Consider the following 24,787-nt stretch of genomic DNA (forward strand, 5'->3'; position numbering starts at 1 on the left):
AAATGATACAACCAAAGGACAAGGAGCAGGGGGATTATAAAACTCTAGACCAAAATCATCAAGAAATATTTTTGTCGCCAAGATTTCTTAGAGACTTTGAACAAATGACCTCCCTTGCTCCCCAACTTGTACTCTGGCTATCCCAGTTGTAAAGTAATTCAATAATATCCTGTCCTTCTTAAGGCAGATCACATGTCATGCTTCCCTGAGACTGGCCTCAGCATAGCTGTCCCTTCACCCCGCCACTTGCTATTTAAAAACAAATGCATGTCATGTGGCCTTGGATAGCACATGGAATAAAGTAATAATCATAATGAATAATGAATCAGCTTAACAATATATAAAAACCAGAAGTAGGGAAATGATGAACAGAAAATGATATCAAAATGCCAACCATAAGGGGTTGACCCTTAAATAGACAAGCCGGAGGTGTTTTGATCTGACCCCTGAGGACAATCAGCTGGAGGGCTGAACCACAGTCACTGAGAGAGCTAACAACTCCCCAGATGCTAAGGGACCAGGCAGCATTTTCAGGAGCTCAAACCACTGCTACTTTCTTCTCATCTTCCCAACAAAAGCTCGGAAAGTGCAAGGGCACCCCACAGGTCACTAAGCACATTCCCGGTCGTCCTCCAGGGAAATCTGCTGCTGAAAAATGGACCTATTCCAAAGTAGTGGTTCAAGCCAGATGAGGAATTACAGAGAAGACAGCCTTCTATGGAAAATACCCTGCCTCCAAATCCCCAATGTCTTCATTAGAGAACTGAAAACACAGGCGCACCAGCTGGTCTCCACTGCGACGAAGCACTGTGGTGCAATGGAAAGAGCAATGCCCCGGGGCTGGCAAACAAGCAACTAGCCTTCTCGCCCCCTGCTCTGCCAAATTTTAGCTGGGTGACCTTGGCCGAGGTACTTGGCTTCTCTGGGTCTGACTTTCCTCACTTGTTAAATAAGATGTGACTAGACTCTGATGTTTTCTGGTTCTGACATCCTATCTTTTGTCTTCGGATTATCATCTTACATCTACAGATAGGGAAAGCAGGCTCTGCGGTGTGTGGTTCTCAGAGATCCTGTTGTTTCAGTGACCCTGCCTTTACCTTTTCAGTGTTCCTCACTGGCTTCCCTACTTCCACAAAATGAAACCTAAATTCTCCAACATCGCATTCAAGGTTCTCTGTGATCCGCCCTGACTATGCAGCTACCCTCCCCTCATGCTCACCAATAGTGTATTTTATAGTATGGCCATACTAGACTGTTTACACTTGCCCATGATACCTTTACTGCAATATCAAGTATTTATTGGGTACGTACTCTGTGCTAGACACATCGGTAAGCCTTGTAGATCTGTTCACTTTGCTTAGACGGCCTCATATTAAATTAAAGTATAACTTGCTTCTTAATACATAAGCTATATGATATCAGTAGATTAACAAACACAATAGGAGGTTATTTCTTAGTCATTTAACAATTCAGTGTGGCAAACAACCTTCTCCCCAGAATCCTATTTTGCAGCTTTGCCATCCTCTAAGCTTCAGTCCTTTACTTCCAGAGCTAAAAGCTGAGAAAAAGAAGGAAGAAAAGGCACACCTACTTGTTAACCCAGCCCAGAAATGATGCACATCACTTCTGCTCATATGCCATTAGTGAGAACTGGTCACCTGACTAGATGTATGGGGAATTGGAAATGAATAGGGCACTCCCAGAACATTTTCGTACAATGAAATGAAAAAGCACAAGTCTTTGATGACCAACCAGCCATCACACACTCTTTCTTGACTTGTCTGCTTAGCAAAGGCTTTTTCACCCTTCAACTCCAAGTGCTACTTCCTTTGTAAAGTCTCCTCTGACCTGTGTAGACAGATTTAGGTCTCCCCTTCCTATCCCTCACTGCACTTTACACACTTCTCCACTGTGACAGTTATCATAGTGTACTGTGTGGTTTGCATGCCAATCTACTTAACTGCACTATGACCCTGCACCAGGAATCTTGTCTTTTCATTTTTGTATTTCGAAAGCTGAGCATAGTGCCTGGTAAACAGTAGTTTTACAATGATATTTAATGAATTAATGGATATTATCAGCACACGAAAGAATAACTGATTACCCTAAAGAAACAAAGTTGGTTTTTATAAAGGAACAAAGGTCTCAGTTTAAAAAACAACTATTAGTGATTCCGGGTCATCTAAAATGATAAAAAAGTGCCCTGGCTGGTGTGCAGCTTAGTTGGTTGGAACATTGTCTCATGGACCAAAAATGTATGGGCTCAAGTCTCAGTTGGGGCACATACCCAGGGTTTGGGTTCAATCTCTGGTCAGGCATGTATGAGAAGGCAACTGATTGATGTATCTCTCTCACATCAGTGTTTCTCTCACTCTCTCCCTTCCTTTCTCCCTAAAAGCAATGAAAAATGTCCTTGGGTGAGAATTTTTTTTAATGCTAAAAAAAATAAGCTTCCCATAACAATTACTACAATTGTAATTAACATTTTGCATTATTACTTATTTAAAATATATCTCTCCCATACACTCCATGAGGGTAGGGACCTTGTATGTAATGTTCTTCACTCTCATTCCAGCATCTAGCATACTGCCTGGCACATAGTAGATACTCAATATTTCAGAAGGAATGAATGGCTAAAGAAATGAATAAGTACATGAATGAAGACCGCATCTTTAATCCCATGAGCCATATAGTAAATGCGGAGTGTGGATTACAGGAGGAAAGTGTGGATGGGGAGGTGAAAACTCATCACCACGACTTGAAGAACAGCACAGAGTGCACACCATTACCTTGTATGGTCCATGTCATCATCCTCTTTATACAAGAGTGTGAAAAAACATTATTGGAGGAAGCTAACAATCTCAATGGAAATAGCAGCCAATGAGTGAATGAGGACAAATGGATGTCTCTAACATGGTTGCACTATGAGATCGCCCTTGTAAATTGCTTGATGAGAGAAGCACGAAGCAAGAGTGGAGACAGTTATGGAGTCTATGACAACTGTGAAAAAGACATTGATTGAGAAAAGGCAGAAGTTTGTTTTTATAGTTTTTGGAGAGATATCGAGACAGCTCTTGAAATGTCTGTCACACATTTACTCTTCTCATGGGTCCCATGTGACAAAGTTTGATTTAGATATTACATACGGCTTTGGGTGGATTCGTTTCCAGACTTTGTCAGGGGAACCTTCTGACCAGAAGGCAGCGTGCAAGTGCACGGGCAACTTCTAATCAGAACCTCTGCATGGGCTTTGATGCAGGTCTCATGAGCCTCTGAAAAGTCCTATACATAAAGAAGTACATTTGCAGTGTGGACTGATTTGTGGTGGTAATGAGGTTGGTGCTGATGCTGACAGATGGGCATTTTCTAGAAACTGACCAAGCCATTAGTGGTAGGGCTAGGAATTCAGTCACCTGAAAATAGAACAGTACATTTTTTTGTACATCTTTGATAATACACAAGAACTAAACTATTGGCCTGCCTCTAGGAGCTACCTGTCTTTCCTGTGAGCTGGGCACACAGCTATACTGTACTGGCTAGCTCTCTTGAAGTTAGGCAGAGGCATATGACTGAGTTGTGGCCACTAGAATATGATGGAAGTGATGAATGCCAATTCCAGGTCTGGCCGGTAGGGGAGCTCCATCCTGCAGAGCCTTCCCAGCTGCCCCTGATGAGAATAAATCTACCAACACATGATCTGCTTGGGGAGAAAAGGCTGACCAATCTCCCAGAGGAGAAGGGCCTCGAGCCTCTTTCTCAGTTAGCTTTTACTGAATTTAGTTTGCATAGATATACATAGCGTGCATGTAAAGCTCATCAATCAATATCAGACAATAATGATCAAAGAAAGGAGACAAGGTTACAGATAACGCTCCTAGGAATCATGAGGGCCTTTTGAGTCAGGGTCTGCTAGACAGGGTGATGCCAATTGGCCATAAAACCTGGGCAAACAAACTTATTTTGTGCTTGGACCCTTAATATTTAAATTGAGGGCATTCTTAACAAAGCAGATTTCACAGGATTTTATGCATTTTTTTCTCAGGTCTGATTGCTCCTGGAAACCTCTATCCCCACACAGGGCTGTATCCCCCCCATTGGCATTTTTTTCAGGCCTGAATCAGGCAGGGGAAGCAAGGCAGCCAAGAGATTAGGAGACTTTTTACAGACAGAATGAGGACTCAGACTAAGCTGAAGGGTTAGTGTCCTCTATCTCTCCTCCATAATCCCCTAAGTCTTTCCCTAATGGCCTCTTCACAGTTATGCCTGTCTTAGGTTGTTCTTTCCTCGAGGAATCTTATCCATCATTGATTATCCGTCATCCTCCAGGGGCCAACCAGGGTGAAGTAAAGGGGTCAAAGACTGTACCCCTGCCAAGAGGATAAGTTTTGTCTCCTTAGTGACTTATGGTCCCAAGGTTCCCTAGCCATGGGGCCTATCTCCTGTCAGCGAGGTTACAGCTCCTGAAACCAGGCCAGACAGTTCCCAACACTGGGCTTTTAAAAGCCTCCTGTGCAGTGCTCAGTATACTCTTTCCCCACCCACTGGTGAATGGAGAAGATTCTGAGAAAGGGGAGGAACATACAGTCTAAGTGGGAAGGATCCTATATCCCTGAATTACTGAACAGAGATCAACCACCACATTCCACGCACTTCTACCCCTACCTATCCGTTTTGGGCTGTGGCAAGAACAGTACATTTTATTGGGTCAAACTGCTCAAATTTTAAAGTCATTTGTTATAACAATGAGCCTATCTTGATTAATACAACCCTAACCCTATTTCCCAACATTCAAGTAGGAAGAAACACTAGGGTAAATTTCTGGAGTCTCAGAGGACTGAGATAAAAGAAAGTATCAGAGAACATACTCAACATCAGGGAATATTGCATGCAATGGGATTCTGGAGTTAATTTAAAGCCTCATAAATTCCTACAGAGCTGAAACCATGCCAGCTAGCCTCTGCTTATCTAACCAGTGCTTGCTGAGCATTTCCACATTCTTGGGAGAACAGTGAATAACCGTCACCCAACTACTTATTACATGTAACCCCCAACACAGCCTGTTAGATTTACTGTGTTTAGGATCTAGTCAGATAATACCACATGTAAAACCTGCCTTGCTTTTGCTTCCTCCCCCCAAACATGGTGATTAAGAACAAAAAATAAATTAAGTAACTTTGTGTTTGGAAGTATATTTTTAAAAAGATCATACAAGGTTTGTTGAGCACAGTACTAATGGTCTCTTCTGGGGGAGCCAAGCAAGCACTGTGGCAAAAATGAGTTCTTTGGGTGCTTGCCTGAAGATGTTATTGGGAAACTTTTGTTTATTTACTAGACTTTAAAAATTAAATCCTTCTTCAAGTAGCCTCCGGGTGTTGAGGACAATAAATAAAGACGTGGTGATTGAAAACATTTTAAAAAACAACCTGTTATAGCCATTAACATAACAGGGGATAAATTCAGCCTCAAACAGAGTATTTCAAAATCATTTGGCCTGTCCAACAGAAACACCAAACTTAAAAGTTGCATCCTACAGGTCATCTCTCTAAAGATGCTCCACCAAATGAAATTTAGCAGGGTATGGGAGAAGGGCTCTCTTAAGTGTGAGGTAGCTTCTGGCCCTTAGTTGTAAACCTGAGCCCATTAATAGAAAGGGGGCGATTGCTCTCCCTGTCTTGGGAGTTCCTAGAGAAAGGGATGACCTGGGAGATAGTCAAAGCCTAGAGGGAGGAAGAGGTAAGAGATTTAAGAGAACATCTCTCTTTTTAAATTTTTTTAAAGCTTTTATTCATTTATCTTTAGAGGGAGTAAGAGAAATATCAATGTATGGTTGCCTCTCATGCATCCCCTGCTTGGAACTGGCCTGCAACCCAGGCATGTGCCCTGACTGGGAATCGAACCTTGATCCTCTGGTTCGCAGGCCTGTGCTCAACCCACTGAGCTACACCAGCCAGGACAGAACATCTCATTTTTCAGTAGAGTCCCTTTGGGGCTGAGATGGAAGATGTGAAAGGATAGTACTTTTCAGGAAATAAATTCCATTGCCCCCTTTTCAAGGGGTGCAAACTAAGCCATAATGATACTTTAACTTTCTTCATCTCTCACACAAACTTCATCTTCTTTCCCTTTTCCCACGGCACGTGTTGTTTCTCATAGCTCAGATTCATTCCCCCCCCCACAAGAGCTTTATTCTTTGCAAGATTTTTATCTACAAAATAAATTGCATTTACAGAGAAAACATATTAAGTATTATTAGGTACCAAGTATTGTATTAATGAGTGCTTTATACACATCATCTAAAATCACCAGATCATCTGAAAAATAGAAATTATTGAGTTGGACAAAAAGTTCATTTCGTTTTTTTATGATGATGGTTCTAGTAGTGCTTAGCTGTCTTTAACTTCATTCCAAACAATTTTGTTAGACTGTATTGTGACAGCTGTCATATCAGCTAGCATCTAAAAGAACTTATCAAAATTGGTGAATTTTTATGCACCCATTTTAATATTGAAGATGGAATAAAATACACAACATTTTCAGCATATTATGCTTTATTATTTCAAGAGAGGTAAAAACACAACTGAAACAAAAATATTTGTGCAATGTATAGAGAAGGTGTTGTGACTAATTAAACATGTCAAAAGTGGTTTGCAAAGTTTCTTGCACTATTGACATTTTGGCCAAGTAATTTCTTGCTGTGGGGCTGTCTTATGCACTGGAAGATGTTTAGCAGCACCCCTGGCCTCTACACACTGGAAGCCAATAGCAGAAGACAGCCAACATACTCAAAATATCCAAATCAGTAAAGGTATTGGTGAAAATGGTGTCTTTTACTAAAAAAAAAAAACAAAAACAAAACCTAAATGGACTTTTTTGTCAACCCAATATTAGTCCTATTAGACAGAAGAGTAAACTGAAATTCAGAGATGTTGAATAAATAGCCCAGGTCTTATTGTTAGAGACTAAATTCAGAATGGGCTCATCTCTACACCCATATTTCCAATATACTCTCTCTACCATACAGAAAACAACATGCAACCAACCAGAACTTCTTAGTATGAAGATACAATCTTCACAATGAGTTAGTGTGGCTTAATGTCCTCCATCTTCCAGCCCCCGCCCCCCACCCAACTCTTTCGAAAAGGGAGGGAAGCATTCCATTATTAAGTCATCCTGTTTAGGTTTGTTATGAGTCCATATATGAGGTCTGTCCAGGAAGTATCCAGCCATGTAATATGGAATATAGAGACGTTTATTAAAGAAGATACAAGATACAAGAACCACTGTACATAGGATAATGATGCCTCAGTCTCCTTCAAAGTAGACACCTTGGGGCCTCATATAGTCCTCCCAGTAGCTATCAGCTGCCCTGCTATATTTTCCTGAAGCTTGTTAATAGTCTGAAATCTCTTCCCTTTCAAAGGCGATTTTAGTTTTGGAAAAAGTCAGAAGCTACAGGGCACCAAATCTGGGCTGTAGGGGACTGAGTCCCCTGGGTGATTTGATGTTTTACAAAAAAACTCTGCACAAGATGTGATGCATGAGTGGGCACATTGTTATGACGAAGCTGCCACTCACCAGTTGCCCAATAGCTGTGGCCTTTTGAATCAACCGAATAGCTTCCATGGAGGAATGTTCAAATTTAACCCAAAATCTGATGCAGATTTGTTGCTCTACTCAGGCATTTTGAATGTGTTGGCCACACAGTACACATGTTCACTCAATGGCATCTACTGCCCCCACTGACTAGTGCAGTGTAGCTGTCATTGTTCACACATGCACATTCCCGCCCACTCTCCTTGGCTTCCAGATTACATCAATGTCATGCACACTGTTCTTATTATATTAACAGTAGCTGGACTTTTTCCAGACAGACCTCATACAATGTCTTCAGGCTTTTTTGAAGTACTAGGCATAGTTCAAGTAATTTCATTATTATTCCTATAGAACACCAGGAGCCTAAAGAGTCCGGATGGAACTGAAGCTGGCGGTTCACAACAAATGGGAGTTTGGCAGAGAGTGTTCAGAACACAGTTCAGGCACAGACCTCCTCCGCTGGTTTGATTGAGTATTCAGTGACATACCATGGGTGGATGTGAGGCGGGGATCCTTCAGGAACACAGAAATTTGGTGAGAACTGCAGGAGTCATGGAAGAATGACAGTCTAGGATGAGTGAAAGTGAAGGGAAGAAAAAAGAATGAGCAAGGAAGGAGAAGGACAAGGAGAGAAGCAGAAGAAGAAGAAAAGAAGAGGAGGAAAGGGAAAGGATGGCCGACCCTTTACACTGGTTTCGTAAACCATTGGTGGGGTCTTCACCTAATATAGTAACTCTCAACTGGAGAGTGTTGGTCAGCTTTTTAGTGGGCTATTGTTGAAGAACTATTTCCTCAAAGGACCTTCACCACCTCCCTACCCAACTGGTAATTTTGAAGCCAGAATCTTTAAAAATGACAGAGTAAATTAAGAAAAAGGATATTACTAATTCCAGAAGTAAAATGAAAATTGTTAGTCCAGGATCCTATGGTTAAGTTCTGTACTGCTATGTATGAAATTCACAACTCCCTTATCATTGTGTTAGCTGAAAAACAAAATAACAAACATACACACACAGTAATAGAAACCAAAACCCTCCTCTGGGTACCCAGAAATACAGAGCAACCTTGAGCAGAGTTTTAACTGACTAGGATATTTAATTGCTGTAAAACAAAAGTGTTTACATGGAGATTAAAAATAACTCATTTTCCTTAGAAACCAAAATTCGTAGCTTAAATAATGAAATCCTTTAACTTAGTTGCTTGTATTTTCAATGGATCAGTTATTTAGTTTATAGTAGCTAAAAGTAAGAGGTAAACATCAAAGAAAGAGAACAGTGGCATACATTGCATACATTCTCCTTACTCTAAAATTTAAACAGTACTCTGCTAAGAAACATCTAAAGATCTGTCTATTCTGGATCCAAAGAAAATCCCTTTCATTAATTTTTTATTCTAGAGTCTAAAGTGGTTTCTTTTTTGGTGGGGGGAGGAGTAGAAAGTGGACAGGGAGTTATTGTAAAATGCCATAAAAGATCCTTCTGTTTCTGAATTCCCAAAGTGTTCTGACATCTTTAATAAGTGTTAACAAAAAGTTCTATTTATCCATCGTTAAGTTCTGGCTGATGATCAATTTCAGAGTACCTTCTTCTGGGCCCAGAGAAAAAATAGTCTCTGTTAAACTTCGTATTTTGAAAATGTCTGCCTTCATTGACCACCCTCAGCAATAAACCCAAACTCGAGTGTCTGCTCCAAAAAGAGCGTAAAGACTCAGTCTCAATGATCTTATCCTTTATACAGGATAAAGCTGGTCTCCTAGGTACTAGGCAACACCTCAGAGTCCCTTTATCTGAACATCTGAAGTAAAGATAGTCATTTTAAAATGATGCCAGTAGTCAAGAATTTAATTTTAAAAACCCGTTTTTTAAGAGGTGGTCATCACCTCTTAAGCCCAGTGACCAATGTGAGCCTCATCAATAATGGCACATCCAGACATTATGTACAGCCTCGCACAACACAGTAGGAGCTACACAGTGTTACCCATGAAGAATTCTTACCAAGAAGTTTAACCTGATTCCTGTCAAGCCTTTCCATCTAACTCTGAACTCACAAGAAATGCAGAGGACTAAAGAACAAGTTTAGCACACCATGAGCAAACATCAGGCAAATCCAGAAAAGTGGGACATTCTACAGAACAACTGGCCCAGAATTGTCAACAAGTCAATGTCATGAAAATAAAATGTATGTGGATGTGGCGAGAGGAGGCAGTTCCAGGTTAGGACCCTTAAGAAACAAAACCACCAGATGAAATATGTGGATCTTATGGAAATAACCATTTTTAAAAGATGTTTGCGGTAACTGGGGGCTTATTTGTAAAAGGGATAGGATTTGTTTGGGACAATGAAAATGCTCTGGAAGGAGTGGTGGTGGCTGTATAACATTGAGAATGTGCTTAATGCCACTGAATCATACACTTAAAAATGGTCAATTTTACACAATATATATTTTACTGCACAGTTTTTTAAAGACATTTTGGAAATAAATAGGCAATATGTGAATGTGAATGGATAGTAAATGGTGTTGAAAAATCACATGAATCTTGCCCCAGCGGGTAGCTCAGTTGCTTGGAGCCTCACCCCGATGTGCCAATGTTGCAAGTTCAATCCCCGGCCAGGGCACATATAAGAATCAGCCAATGAATGTATAAGTAACCAGAACAATAAATTGATGTTTTCCTCTCTCAAATCAATAAATAAAATAATTTTTAAAAAGAAAAATTATACAAATCTTGTTAGATATGATAATGGAATTGTACTTGCCTAACAAAGATATGTTTATTATTTATGAATGAATATTAAAGTATTTAGGGGTGAAATATATACACACTCACATGCATATACATATATATAATCTTGCTTTAAATTCAGTGTAAAAGAGAAAAAGGAAAAATAAAGAATATATGGCAAATTTTTGAAATTGTTTTATCTAGGTGATAGATATGGTATGCTCATTATACTATTCTGATTCTTTTTCTCTATGTACTAGAATTTTGCAAAGGAGAGGGGAACCACAGACAAATCACCTCTCTGTATAAAACCACAAACTGTGATTGGAGTTCTGATTGGAAACATGAGATGCCCTGAGGTAATACTCTCTGGAAGGCCATACATCCCAGTGGTAAGAAGGCAGGTTGCACAGGATGACTGCTGGTGGTCATAGTCATATGAGTCTAACAAAGGTCTTGCATATAAAAAGCAGCTAAAAGCCCTGGCTGGTGTAGCTCAGTGGATTGAGCGCAGGGTCTGTGAAGCAAAGGATCGCGGTTCAATTCCCAGTCAGGGCACATGCCTGGGTTGCAGGCCAGTTCCCAGCAGGGAACTCATGAGAGGCAACCGTACATTGATATTTCTCTTCCTCTCTTTTTCCCTTCCCCTCTAAAGACAAATAAATAAAATATTTTTTTAAAAAGCAGCTCAAAGGAAAGTTCAAACAGGTGACAAAAAAGTGTCACTCCAAAACCAGGGTGCAGGAAGTTTGCACAAAGAATTGTTGCTATCAACTAAAACTGGCTCCCCAGCTACCCCCACATCCTCCCTGGGGGTTTGGTCTGCTTAATAGCACTGAAAGGTCAGACTGTTGCAGCTCTGGAAACTAGACAGAGAGAAAAGGACTGTTTGCACCAAAGGTACCCTGTCGATCATTTCTCTTTTACAAATCAGTGCACCAGAAAGCAAGTCACTAGGTTGTGTCTCTTCTAGATCACTATGAAGTTCATCTCCATCCTTATTCTTCTTCATGAGTAGAACCGTAGTGTACCCCAACTACAAGTGCACTCAGAAGAGAGATGACTTTGGAAAAATAACCACTAAAGGCACTTAATAAAGTAAAGCTCTGGGAATGTAAACGGATGACTTCCCCTGCCCACAATATCTTGTAACATTTGCAAAGCACTTCATTTATACCAACAGCAATAATCTTGCTATGAAACACAAATCACTTTAATAATTCTCCAATTTTCTTCCAGGTTAAAATCTTACACGCAAATCGCAAAATGAGCAGCTTTCTCTAAGGGCCTTTGATTTGCAAGGAACTGTTCAGTATTATTACTCACCAAGGCATTCTGCTCGGGTTTGGTTTGACCCTGTCTCCTCTGCTACTTGCATCTCCACATCTCTGTCAGGAATCTTCCTCCCATCACAGAGCATCCAGGAGAGGGATATTGGCCTTCTTTGTCCTCTCCTTCCTATTCTGCAAGAAGAGACAGTATTCTCTGATTGCAGGCACAGGGCCACATTTACAGTGAGTAGGGTCTCCAGGCTTCCCCTCCCCTCTCCTCCTCTCTTCTCTCCATCTTTTTTGCCCCGCCCCCTTCCCTCCGCTCCCCTCCTGCCTTTCCTCTCCCCTCCCCTCTCTTCTGTTTCTTCCTTCCAGGTGGCCTCCATGTTAGGAGGGCATTTCTCCTCCTTGCAGTGAAGTTGAGCCAATTGTTCCTCCTCTGTTCTCCCTAATGCTCTTTAATTTTTTTAACTTTTCAATTACAGTTAACATACAATATTTTGTTAGTGTCAGGTGTACAACATAGTGATCAGACATTTATATAACTTAACTAAGTGATCATCCCGATAAGCCTAGTAGCCATCGGACACCATATGTAGTTATTACAACATCATTGGCCACATTCTCTATGCTGTACTAATTTACACCCCCATGACTGTTTTTATAACTGGTAATTTGTGCACCTAATCCCTTTACCTTGTATCATCACCCCAACCCTTCTCCCATCTAATAAGCATCAATTTGTTCTCTGTATCTATGAGTTTGTTTCTGTTTTGTTTGTTTATTTATTTTGTTTTTTAGATTTCACAAATAAATGAAATCATAGAGTGTTTGTGTTTCTTTGACTTATTTTCCTTAGCATAATATCCTGTATATTCATCCATGTTGTTGCAAATGGCAAGGTTTCATCCTTTTCTGATGGCTAAAGAATATTCCATTCATATATGTACCATGTCTTCTTTATCCATTCATCTATGGACAGGCACTTAGGTTGCTTCCATATCTTGGCTATTGTAAATAATACCTGGACAGAATAAAGGGGTGCAAATGCTTTTCATTACTGTCATATCACTCCCAGTAAAGATTGATAGGATTGCAAGATTCAGGTGGCTTAAGGCAAGAAAATATGCCCTGTGAATCTTCTGTCTTGACTGTGAGATCCAAGCCAGTTTACTAGAGAGCTCTGCTTTAGCATTTTAGGTGCAGCCTGTTTAATGAAATATTACACTCTATTAACTCTGTACTGTCAAGGGTAACAGTGGTACCTGGGCTAAGCCTGGGCTTCGGCATTCTTAGACCCCTTGGCCTTACAGTACATCATGTATTTATGTATGTATGTATCTATCTATCTATCTACCCGGCTATCATCTACCTCACTACAGGGTCCAGCAGAAGTAACGCCATTGAGTGTGGTGGGTGGGGGACACGAATGTCTCACACAAGATAGACAGCAATTTGGACATTTCACCTAAAATGTCCTATGGTGTGCTTGAGTGTGATATTGTTGTTATAGAATTACATGCTTATGATTTGGTAATAAAAGATTTTTATGTAATAAAAAGGGCTTTATATATATATATATACTTATTAAGATATATATCCTACACCATACAATTTATACAATTTAAGGTATATAGCTCTGTATATTCACAGAGTTGTGCAAACAGAAGCACAACTGATTTTAGAATATTTTGTCACCACCAAAATGACACCTTGTAGCCATTTAGTAGTGACTCACATTTCCTCCTGACCTTCTCCATCAAACCTCAGTGATTAGACTCACTGTGTTATTTTCTATCTCTATAGATTTGCTTTTCTGGACATTTTATATATCCTATTTTGCTGTGTATAACACATAGGTTTTTTGCCTAAATTTCTGAGTGAAAATAACGAGGCGCATTATGTATGGGTAGTACCTGAAATGCCTTGTATCTGTTCTTGTGTTTTGTAATTATTTGTTACGTGAACTTTCTTGTACCATATGTTCAAAAATAAACTCCAAAATTCCTTTATAATATAAAAAACAAGTACCTAGATATAAATAAATAAATAATTGGATCAAAAAATTAAAACGAAAGTTTTTTTTCCCTGAAAGTTTGGACCAAAAATGTGGATGTGAATTATACAGGGCAAAATGTGGTAAATAGCACCAAGCATATTATTTTCAAGTTTCATCTATCTTGTAATACGTCACTCCTTTTTATTGCCAAATAATATTCATTGAATGTATGTATCATATTTTATTCAACCCTTCATTAGTTAATAGACATTTGGATTGTTTCTAACTTCAGCTACTGTGACTGCTGCTGTGAGCACTATGAACAGTTTTTTGTGATGACATGTTTTCATTCCTTCTGGTTGTATATCCAGGAATGGAATTGCTAGGTTATTATAGTAACTTTATGTTTACTCTTTTGAGGAATTTCTAGACATTTCCAAAGTGGTGTACTATTCTACATTCCCACCAGCAATGTGTGCAGATTCCAATTTCTCTACATCCTTGCCAAGCCTTGTAGTTGTCTGTCTTTTTCATTATAGCCATCTTATGACACATGAAGAGGTATCTCATTTTGGTTTTGATTTGCATTTCCTGGATGGCTAATGATATTGAGCATATTTGCATATGCTTATTGGACTTTTTACATTGTCCTTTAAAGAATGTCTATTTAAATTATTTGCCCATTTAAAAACTGGGCTTAGTTTTCTTTTTATTATTGAGTTATGTGTTCTTTACATATTCTATGTATAAATCTCTTATAAGATATAGGATTTATAAATATTTTCTTCCATTCTGTAGGTTGTCTTTCCATTTTCTTACATTTGAAACATAAAAGCTTAAGTTTTGATGATTTTTAATATTTTTACCTCATATTTAAGTCAATGGTCCATCTTGAATTAATTTTTGTGTGTGGTGTAAGGAAGGGTCTATTTTCATCATTTTGCATGTGGATATCCAGTTGACACAGCACAATTTGTTGAAAGGACTGTTCTTTCTGCATTGCATGATCTTGGCACCCTTTTCAGAAATCAGCTGACCATAAATGTGAAGATTTATTTCTGGAGTCTCTATTCCATTCTACTGATCGCCTCATTCCAGTTTCTCACTATCTTAATTAGTCTTCCCACTTTGTTCTTTTTTCAAAAATCAACTGATCATCAATTGATCATTTATTTCTGGACTCTATTCCATTTTATTGTATCTCCTTATGTTAGTATCATACTATATTACTGTTCTCCAACTTGTTAGTTTTGCAAGATTTTTGGAATCAGCTTATCATTTCCTGAAAAAAAGAAGACAAGAATATAATTCAGCTGGAATTTTGATAGAGATTGTGTTAAATCTGTAATCAGTTTTGGTAGTATTGCCATCTTAACACTATTCAATCTTTTGATCTATAATTGTAGGCTGTGTTTACTTTTCTTTAGGTATTCTTTAATTTCTTTCAACAATGATTTGTAGCTTTCAGGGGGAAAGTTTTGCATTTCTTTTATTAAATTTATTTCTAAGTATTTTATCCTTTATGATGCTATTGTAGGTAGAATTGCTTTTTAATTTTGGTGGGAAATTGATCATAGCTACTAAATAGAAATACAAGTGACTTTTATATATTGATCTTGTACTCTGCAACCTTGGTAAGCTTTTTTTATTAGTCCTAATAATTTTTTAGTGGATTCCTTAGGCTGTTTTTTATACACAGATGTCATCTACAAGTAAAGATACTTTTTCTTTTTCTTTTCTTTCCAATCTGGGTGGTTTTTATTTCAATTTCTTGCCTAAATATCCCAGATACAACCTCTAGTACAATATTGAATAGAAGCAGCAAGTGCACACATCCTTCTCTTGTTCATAATTTTAGGGGAAAAGCATTTAGTCTTACACTGTTAAGTGTGATATTAGCTGTTGGGTGTTTTTTAAAAGATTTTATTTATTTATCTTTAGAGGGGAAGGGAAGGAGAGAGGGAGAGAAATATCAATGTATGGTTGCCTCTCGTGCGTCCCCTGCCGGGAACCGGGAACTGGGCTGCAACCCAGGCATGTGCCCTTGACTGGGAATCGAACCGCAATCGTGTGGTTCACAGGCCCGAGCTCAATCCATTGAGCTATACCAGCCAGGGCAGCTGTTGGTTTTTTATAGATGCCCTTTATCATGTTAAGGAAGTTCTGTCCTATTTTCAGTTTATTGAGTGTTTTTATCATTAATGGATATTAATTTTGCCAGATGCTGTTTTCTGCATCTATTGAGATGATCATGTGGTTTTTGACCTTTATTCTATTGATATGGTATATTACATTAATTGATTTTTGGATGTAAAGCCAACCTTAAATTCCTGGGATAATTCCCCCTTGATCATTCTATATCATTTTTTCTATTTTTAAAAACTATAGTAAAATATACATAACATAAAAGTTACCACCTTAAACATTTTGAAGTATACAGGTTAGTAGTGTTAAATACATCCATAAAGTTGTGCAATTATCACCACCATCCATCTTCATAACTTTTCATATTGTAAATATTGAAACTCTATTTTCATTAAACAATAAATTCCCATTTCTCCCTTCCCCTAGAGACCACCATTCTGTCTACAATTTTGACTACTCTAGAGACTTCATAGTAGTGGAATCATATAGTACTTGCCATTTTGTTATTGGTTTATTTCACTTACCATTAATATCTTCAAGGTTCCATGTTATAGAATAGGTCAGAATTCCCCCCCCCTTTTAAAGGCTAAATAATATTCCATTGTATGTATACATCACATTATGCTTATCCATTCATTTGTCAGTGGACACTTGGGTTGCTTTCATATTTTACTATTGTGAAAATGCTGTAAATATGGGTATACAAATATCTTTTCAAGACCCTGCTTTCAATTATTTGGGGACTATATCCAGAAGAGAATTTGCTCTTGGATCAAATGGTAGTTCTACAGTATTTTTGATTTTTTGAAGAACCTCCCTACTGTTTTCCATAGCTTCTGTACAATTTTATATCACCACCAAAAGGGTACAGGGTTCCAATTTCTCCACTTCATTGCCACACCTGTTTCCTGTGTTTTTTGACAGCAGCCATTTTAATGGGTTTGAGGCAGCGTTATTATGGTTTGATTTGCAGTTTCCTAATGATTAAGAGTGTTGAGCATCTTTTCTTATCCTTATTAGTCTTTTGTATATCTTCTTTGGAGAAATGTTTATTTAAGCCCTTGGCTTATTTTGAATTGGGTTGTGGGGTTTTTTTTGTTGTTGTTGTTGAGTTTTAGTTCTTTATATATCCTGGATATTAATCCTTTATCAGACATATTACTTGAAAATATTCTCTCTAATTCTGTATTTGCCTCTTTACCCCATTGATTGTCTCTTTTGACATGCACAAATTTTTTATTTTAATGTTTTTCTTTTGTTACCCATGCCTTTGATATCATTTCCAAGAAATCATTGCCAAATCCAGTATTGTAAAGTTTCTGTCTTATGTTTTCTTCTAAGAGTATATAGTCATCTTCCTATGTTGCTAGATTCAGTTTTCTTATAGAATGTTGAGAATTTTTATGCCTCCACATTCATAAAGCAATATTGCCCTGTATTTTTCTTGTGATGTCTGGCTTTGGTATAAGGGTCACACTGACCTCAAAGAATGAGTTGGGAAATGTTCCTTCTGCTTCTACATTTTGAAAGAGTTTTATTTTGTTTTTTTATTTTGAAAGAGTTTTATTTTGGTAAAATTCAACAATGATCTTGGACCTGGGCTTTGAACCAATTTCATTTTAAGTAACCAAAAATGATGATGCCTGGGTAGAATGAGACTTAATTCTGGCTTAAATTATAGGCTATGAGTAGAAGATCAGAGCCAAAAATTTCAAGTGTCCCACTTTTTTTTCTTTCACAAATTGAAACATTTACTGAGAGAAGAGATAAGCCTTTGGGACTTTATTTCCTCATCCAACAAGTTTAAGATGTTTAGAAAATGGTGATTAGACACCAGGACTCAGTCTGGAATTCACAGATCCAAAACAGCAATAACTCTTAATGCCCAGACAGATACTTCCCAGATGCATGATGTCAGCCACAAGAGACAGCAAGAGGGAAAAGGACCGGGGAAGGTTTATGAAAATCACTCCATCATAAATACGATCATCAGTATTACAGCCCCTGTTTGGGGACCAGTAGTGAGACAAATACTATAACACAATATACTGGGAACTAGAGCTCAGAGGATGTTCACTGGTTTACTCAGAGTTACCCAGAAAGCCAGAAAGAGAACTAAAAATTGTACCTTTGTCACCTAATACCTGGTTTAGTAGTTTATTTTGATCAGTATCTGCTGGTAGTCTATGCTTGGAATGTACAAGGGGGATGGTTCTCAGAGCCTCTCTGTCAAGTTTTCATTTGGTCAGGGGTAATCTATCAGTACCTTTATCCACGATTCATCTCCAATTTAGTCTTTCTATTGCCCTTATTTTCAATCAGAAACAAAATTCTGTACAGAAGTTCATAAAAATGTTGTTAGCAGTCAAGAAAAGGTTTACTGCTATTAAGATGACTTTAGGGAATAATTTTAGGAATGTGGGTGAGGAGCTCCAAAGACCCATCCTTCAACAAAATAAGCATACTGGTGAAAATTAATTTTTGTGGCCTGATTAGATTTTTTCAAAATATATTTTATTGTTCATGCCATTACAGTTGTCCCCCCTTTTCTCCTTGGCCTCCCTCCACCCAGCCCACCATCCACTTCATGGTCAGTCCCTTCTCTGTTGTCCTGGATCCTTTATATATGTTCTTTGACTAATCCCCTTAACTTCTTTCAATCAGTGCCACAACCTCCTCACCTCTCACAGCTGTTAGTCTGTTCCATGATTCTATGCCTTTGATTCTCTTTTCTCATTAGTTTATTTTGTTCATTATATTCCTTTTGTAAGTGAGATTGTATGGTATTTTCTCTTTCAATGCCTGGCTTATTTCACTTAGCATAATAGTCTCCCTTTCCATCTACGCTATGGCAAAAGGTAGGAAATGGATTTATTTATTTTTAGAGAAGGAAAGGAGAGAAACATCAATGTGTGGTTGCCTCTCATGTGGCTCCCACTGGGGACCTGGCCTGCAACCCAGGCATGTGCCCTGACTGGGAATCGAACAGGCAACCACTTGGTTCGCAGCCCGTGCTCAATCCACTAAGCTACACCAGCCAGGGCAAAATCCTTCTTTCTTTATGCTGCATACCATTCCACTGTGTAAATGTACCACTCATCTACTGATGAGCACTTAGGCTATTTCCAAATCTTGGCTTTTGTAAAGAGCCTTGCTGTGAACGCGTGGTGTAGGATAAGTGAAGGGAGTCTAGCTTCCTCACCCAGGTGTCTGGGTAACTAAGGGAAGCAGTGTTTCCATAGCATTGGAGGGACATGAGAACCAGTGTACTCAAAGCCTTGAGGCTGGGTACAATAAACTGTTCCCATAACATGAAGTGGGCTCCCATGCACAGGGCTATGTTATGTTATGTAGTGTTTTGGCAGTTTTGCAGCTTTGTTCCCCTCTAGTAGTTAAACAGGTAGGAGCTTCCCACTACTAAGACACACAGCTTGTGGCATGCATGGCTCACCTACCTGTGAATAAAGGCATGTCAAGCATCCCCATGGTTTCACACATTTTCTTCCATCTCCTGAATACAAGAGTGGATCTGCCCACCCTTGATTGGTTGCAACACACGTGGGTGCATAAATTCTTTTGAATTGGGATTTGGGGATTCTTCAGGTATATTTCCAGCAGTGGAATTGCAACCACTTAAAGTTGTTCCACAAAGGAAGATGACAGCCAAGAAAACCAGAGGCTACATGCTACCACACAGTGACCTGCTTGGAAAGCAAGGTTATCACTCCAAGAGAAGTGGTTGCTGTCCCTTCCCCCAGTTTGAGAGCAGATATTTTGCCCAGGGAAAGATGCAGGAGATAAGAACAGAGAGTTCTGAAGCTCTCCACAAGAGAATAAATTTTATTTGGAACAGAGTGTGAGGACATCAAGCTGAAGGGAGGTCTCTAAAACAATGGATATTTTGGCGATAAGCAATTAAGAGGAAGCCAGTTGCAACTAGATAGACTGTAGGCTATCTAGTGTACCAGAAAGAACCAAGGAAAAAAGACAGCTAAGAAGAGCCCTACCTGGGGTCAGAATAAATCTCAAACAGTAGACTCAGAAACTACTTCAGGATCAGATTGTGGAGCAATTTTTGCTCCAGAGAATTGTTGTAAACAATAGAGTGACTAGCTAGCAACTAATGAAGCCTAATGACTAGTGACCTTACCAACAGAGACAGACAACTTAACAGAAAGATCACAAATAGAAACAGTCCAAGAGGGCAATGCTACAATCACTGTCATCCCATGATGACTGTGGACATGACCAAGCAGGCACATTCTAAGGAACAACATCAGAGGTTTCACACTGCTGGGAAATACACTGTACTAAAATACTCTAGCTAAGTCACTAAGCAAATAAATAGCAAACTATAACAATAAGTTCATGTACTCAAAAATAAACAAGAAGGTCGAGGGAATCAATATTCAGAGTTAATATACTATATTATCTAAAATGTCCAGTTTTTGCTCTGGCTGTTGTGGCTCAGTTGGTTGAAGCACTGTCTGAAAAACTGAAGGGTTTTGGGTTCAATTCCTAGTCATGGCACATGCCTAAGTTGGAAGTGTGGTCCCTGGCCAGGGCTCATGTGAGGGGCAACTAATCAATGTTTACATCAATGTTTACTCTCTTACATCAATGTTTCTCTCTCTCTCTTTCTCTCTTTATTCCTCTCAGCAATCCCCTCTCTCTAAAATCAATAAGCATGTCCTTTACTGAGGATAAAAACTAAAACTAAAAAATAAAATAAAATGTCCAGTTTTAATAAAAAATTGTTATACATGCAAAGAAACAGGAAAGTGTTTTGTGACTCATACATAGGTGGAAAAAAGCGGTCAACAGAAATTCCCAGTGAGGGGACCCAGATACCCAACTTAGCAAAGAATTCAAAGCAGTTATTATAAATATGTTCAATGAACTAAATAAAACCATGCTTAAAGAAGCAAAAGAAGGTATGATGACAATGCCTTATAAAGTAATCACTAAAGAGATAGAAATTATTATTATTACTTTTCTAAAAAGAACCTAATGGATACTGTGAACTTGAAAAGTACAATAACAGAACACAAAAATTCACGAGAGCTTCTCAATAGTATATTTGACCTGGCAGAAGAAAGAATCAACAAACTTGAAGACAGATAGAATAGATGAATGTATAGACATATTATTTATTTCAAGAACAGAAAGAAAATGATGAAGAAATATGAACAGAACCTCAGAAAAATATGAGATACCACTAAGCACATCAGCAAATGCACAATGAGAGTACTATAAGGAGAAGAGAGGAGCTGGAAAATAGCTGAAGAAATAATGGCTGAAAACGTGAAATTTGATGAAAAACATTAATCTCACATTCAAAAAAGTCAACTAACCCCAACAGATAAAGTGATCCACATCCAGAAACATCATAGTAAAAATGTTGAAAGAGAAAGTTAAAGAGAAAAATAGCAACAAGACAGCAAGGGGAAAAAAGCTCATCACATACAACAGAACCCAAATGAGAGTAACATTCAACTTCTCACCAGACACAATGGAGGCCAGAAGACATTGACATGGCATATTCAAAGTGATGGGAAGGGAAAAGAAAAAAAAAACCCTGTCCACTAAGAATCTTTTACTTAGTAATACTGTCAAAAATGAAAGTAAAATAAAGACATTCCCAGATCAGCAAAACCTGAGAGAATTCATTGCTAGCTGACCAGAGTTACAAGAAATAAAGAGGAACACAAGGGACTCTGGTTAGTAATTCAAACCCATACACAAAAAACAAGAGTACTGGTAAATGTAATTGTATATTATAAAAGACAGTATATAATGCGTATTTCTTCTCCTTTATTTTCTAAAATGATCTAAAAAAGCAATTCTATAAAAGAATATATTTTACAAAGATAGCAAAGGAAGTGTGTGGAAACAAAGCTGAATTTGAGTAAAAACTAAGTTACAACATAGTAACTCAAATCCACAGGAATGAATGAAGAGAACCAGAAATGTTAAATAAGAAGGTTGATATAATAAACTGTAAATATAACTTGCTTTCCCTTTTTCTCAACTTCTTTAAAAGACATAAAATCATATATTATAACAATGTATTATATAGTTTGCAACAAAACTATAAACTAACTAGACTTAACAGTCATCGATAAAATGCTCCAGCCACCAACAGCAGAATACACATTCTTCTAGGGGACTATGGACCATTTTCCAGGTTAGATGATATTCTAGAGTATAAAACAAACCCTCATAAATTTAAAAAATTTGAAATCATGCAAACTATGACTTTTAACTACAATGGAAACAACTTAGAATCAGTAAGACAAGGAAATGTGGTAAATTAAAAAATATGTGATTCTTTAGAGAACTTCCAGCCAAGATAAAGGTATAGGTAGATACACTTTGCCTCCTTGCACAACTAAAAGAAGGACAACAACAAATTTAAAAACAACAACAAAAATAACAACTGCCAGAAAACAGAACTTTATGGAAATCTGACAACCAAGCAGTTAAAAGAGAAACATTCCTTTAGACCAGCAGGAGGGGTGGAGACAGGCAGCCGGGGCAGAGAGGATTCCAAGAAAGGTGGCAGCTGGTGGAGCAGGCGGTCCCACATTCCCATGCAGATAAACCAGGAGGAACAAGTGGCAAGGAGACAGGTTGCGCAACCTACAGTTTTCTAGTGCGGGGAAATAAAAACCTCAAAATCTCTAACTGAAAACACCTGTGGGGGTTGAGGTAGCAGGAGAAACTCCCAGCCTCACAGGAGAGTTCACTGGAGAGAACCACAGGTCCTAGAACATACACACACCTGCCCACCTGGGAGTCAGCACCAGATGGGCCCAATTTGCTTATGAGTAGCAGGGGAAGTGACAGAAAACCAGCCAAGAGCTCAGCGAGTGGCATTGTACCCTGTCAGACCCCTCCTCCACAGACTGCACCACAATGCAGCTACGTGGGTTGCCCCACCCTGGTGAATACCCAAGGCTCCACCCCTTAATACATAACAGGTGCACCCTGACAAAAAATGTGGTCCAAATGAAATAACAGATAGAAGCTCCAGAAAAAATATAACTAAGTGAAGAAGATAGAGTCAACCTATCAGATACACAGTTCAGAACACTGGTAATCACGATGCTCACAGAAATAGTTGAGTATGGTCACAAAATAGAAAGAAGCGAAGGCTATACAAAGTGAAATAAAGGAAAATACACAGGGAACCAACAGTGATGGGAAGGAAACCAGGACTCAAATCAATGGTTTGGAGCAGAAGGAAGAAATAAACATTCAACCAGGACTGAATGAAGAAATAAGATTTCAAAGAAATGAGGAGAGGCTTAGGAACCTCTGGGACAACTTTAAACATTCCAACATATGAATCATAGGGCTGCCAGAAGGAGAAAAGGGAGAGCGAGAAATTGAAAACATCTTTGAAAAAATAATGAAGGAGAACTTCCCTAATATGGCAAAAAAATAGACTTTCAGGAAGTCCAGGAAGCTCAGAGAGTCCCAAAGAAGTTGAACCCAAGGAAGCACACACCAAGGCACATCATAATTACATCACCCAAGATTAAAGATAAGGAAAGAATCTTAAAACCTGCCTGAGGAAAGGAGACAGTTACCTACAAAGGAATTCCCATAAGGCTATCAGCTGATTTCTCAAAAGAAACCTTGAAGACAAGAAGGGGCTAGAAAAAAGTATTCAAAGTCATGAAAGCCAAGGACCTACATCCAAGATGATTCTATCCAGGAGAGCTATCATTTAGAATGGAAGGGCAGATAAAGAGCTTCCCAGATAAGGTCAAGTTGAAGGAGTTCATCATCACCCAGCCCTTATTATATGAAATGTCAAAGGGATTTATCTAAGAAAAAGAAGATCAAAAACATGAACAGTGCGCCCCAGCTGGTATGACTCAGTGGACTGGGCGCCGGACTGTGAACCAAAGGGTCGCATGTTCGATTCCCACTCAAGGCACATGCCTGGGTTTCGGGCTGGGTCCCCAGTAGGGGGCATGTGAGAGGCAGCCACACATTGATGTTTCTCTCCCTCTCTTTCTTTCTCCCTTCCCCTTTCTCTAAAAATAAATTTAAAAAAAAAACATGAACAGTAAAATGACAACAAACTCACAACTTTCAACAACCCAACCTAAAAAGAACAAAGACAAACTAAGCAAACAAGTAAAACAGGAACATCTCACAGTTCCTGGAGATCACCTGCAGGGTTATCAGTGGGGAGCGGTTCGGGGGAGCATGCAGGAAAAGATACAGGGAATAAGAAGCATAAATGGTAGGTATAAAATAGACAGGGGAAGTTAAGAATAGTAAGGGAAATGGAGAAGCCTAAGAACTTATATGTACAACCTATGGGCATGAACTAAGGTGGGAGAATGCTGGTGGGATGGTACAGGGTGAAGGGAATAAAGGGAAAAAATGAGGCAACTGTAATAGCATAATCAATAAAATATATTTACAAATAAAAAATAAAAAATGTTAAAATATGTGGATATTAAACTATAAACTCCTAAATAACCAATAGGTCAAAAAACTACATGGGAAATTAGAAAATACTCTAAAGTGAATGAAAATGGAAGGAAAACATACTAAAACTTAGGATATGTCAAAGCAGTGCGTAGAGGGAAATTTATAGCTGTAGATGCCTATATTAAAAAGAAAAAATGAAAAGAAAGATCTCAAATCAATAACCCATCATTCTATAAGAAACCAGAAAAAGAAGAGCAAACTAAACCTAAATAAAGCAGATGTAAAGAAAAGTTGATTAGAGTAGAAATTAATGAAACAATTAGAAAAACAATAGAAAAAATGAAGAAAACCAAAATTTGTTCTTCAGAAAGATCAACATTTACAAACTTTACAAGAAACCAGAAACATTTACAAGAAACAATAGAAAGAAGACTCAAATTACTAAAAAAGAAGAGGGAACATTACTACTGACCCCACACAAATAAAAAGGATTATACTCAAAGAAGTGAATACTATGAACAACTGTATGCCAATAAGATAACATAGATAAAATGGACTAATTATTTGAAAGACAGAACCACCCAGATTGACTTAAGAGAAATA

The 24,787-nt window shown here is 38.5% G+C and overlaps 1 protein-coding gene and 1 long non-coding RNA gene across 3 annotated transcripts in view; one reads left to right on the forward strand and one right to left on the reverse strand.

The window, feature by feature from the left end:
• Positions 1-10,613, forward strand: part of LOC118989140 (uncharacterized) — a 43,209-nt gene extending 32,596 nt beyond the window's left edge. The window contains exon 3 of the long non-coding RNA XR_005066955.1: positions 10,576-10,613. This is a non-coding gene — a long non-coding RNA (uncharacterized LOC118989140). The remainder of the gene's footprint in view (positions 1-10,575) is intronic.
• Positions 1-24,787, reverse strand: part of MKLN1 (muskelin 1) — a 337,548-nt gene that overhangs the window by 200,362 nt on the left and 112,399 nt on the right. The window contains exon 4 of one of the 2 annotated variants that reach the window (XM_037049180.1): positions 11,642-11,778. The exons of the other annotated variant lie outside the window; for it this stretch is intronic. Coding sequence (XP_036905075.1) covers positions 11,642-11,649 — 8 coding nt within the window. The 5' untranslated portion in view covers positions 11,650-11,778. The remainder of the gene's footprint in view (positions 1-11,641; positions 11,779-24,787) is intronic. 2 annotated transcript variants of the gene reach the window in all.

Source organism: Sturnira hondurensis, unplaced genomic scaffold (genome assembly GCF_014824575.4).
Source record: "Sturnira hondurensis isolate 20B ecotype Veracruz unplaced genomic scaffold, ASM1482457v3 Scaffold0006437, whole genome shotgun sequence".
NCBI lineage: Eukaryota > Metazoa > Chordata > Mammalia > Chiroptera > Phyllostomidae > Sturnira > Sturnira hondurensis.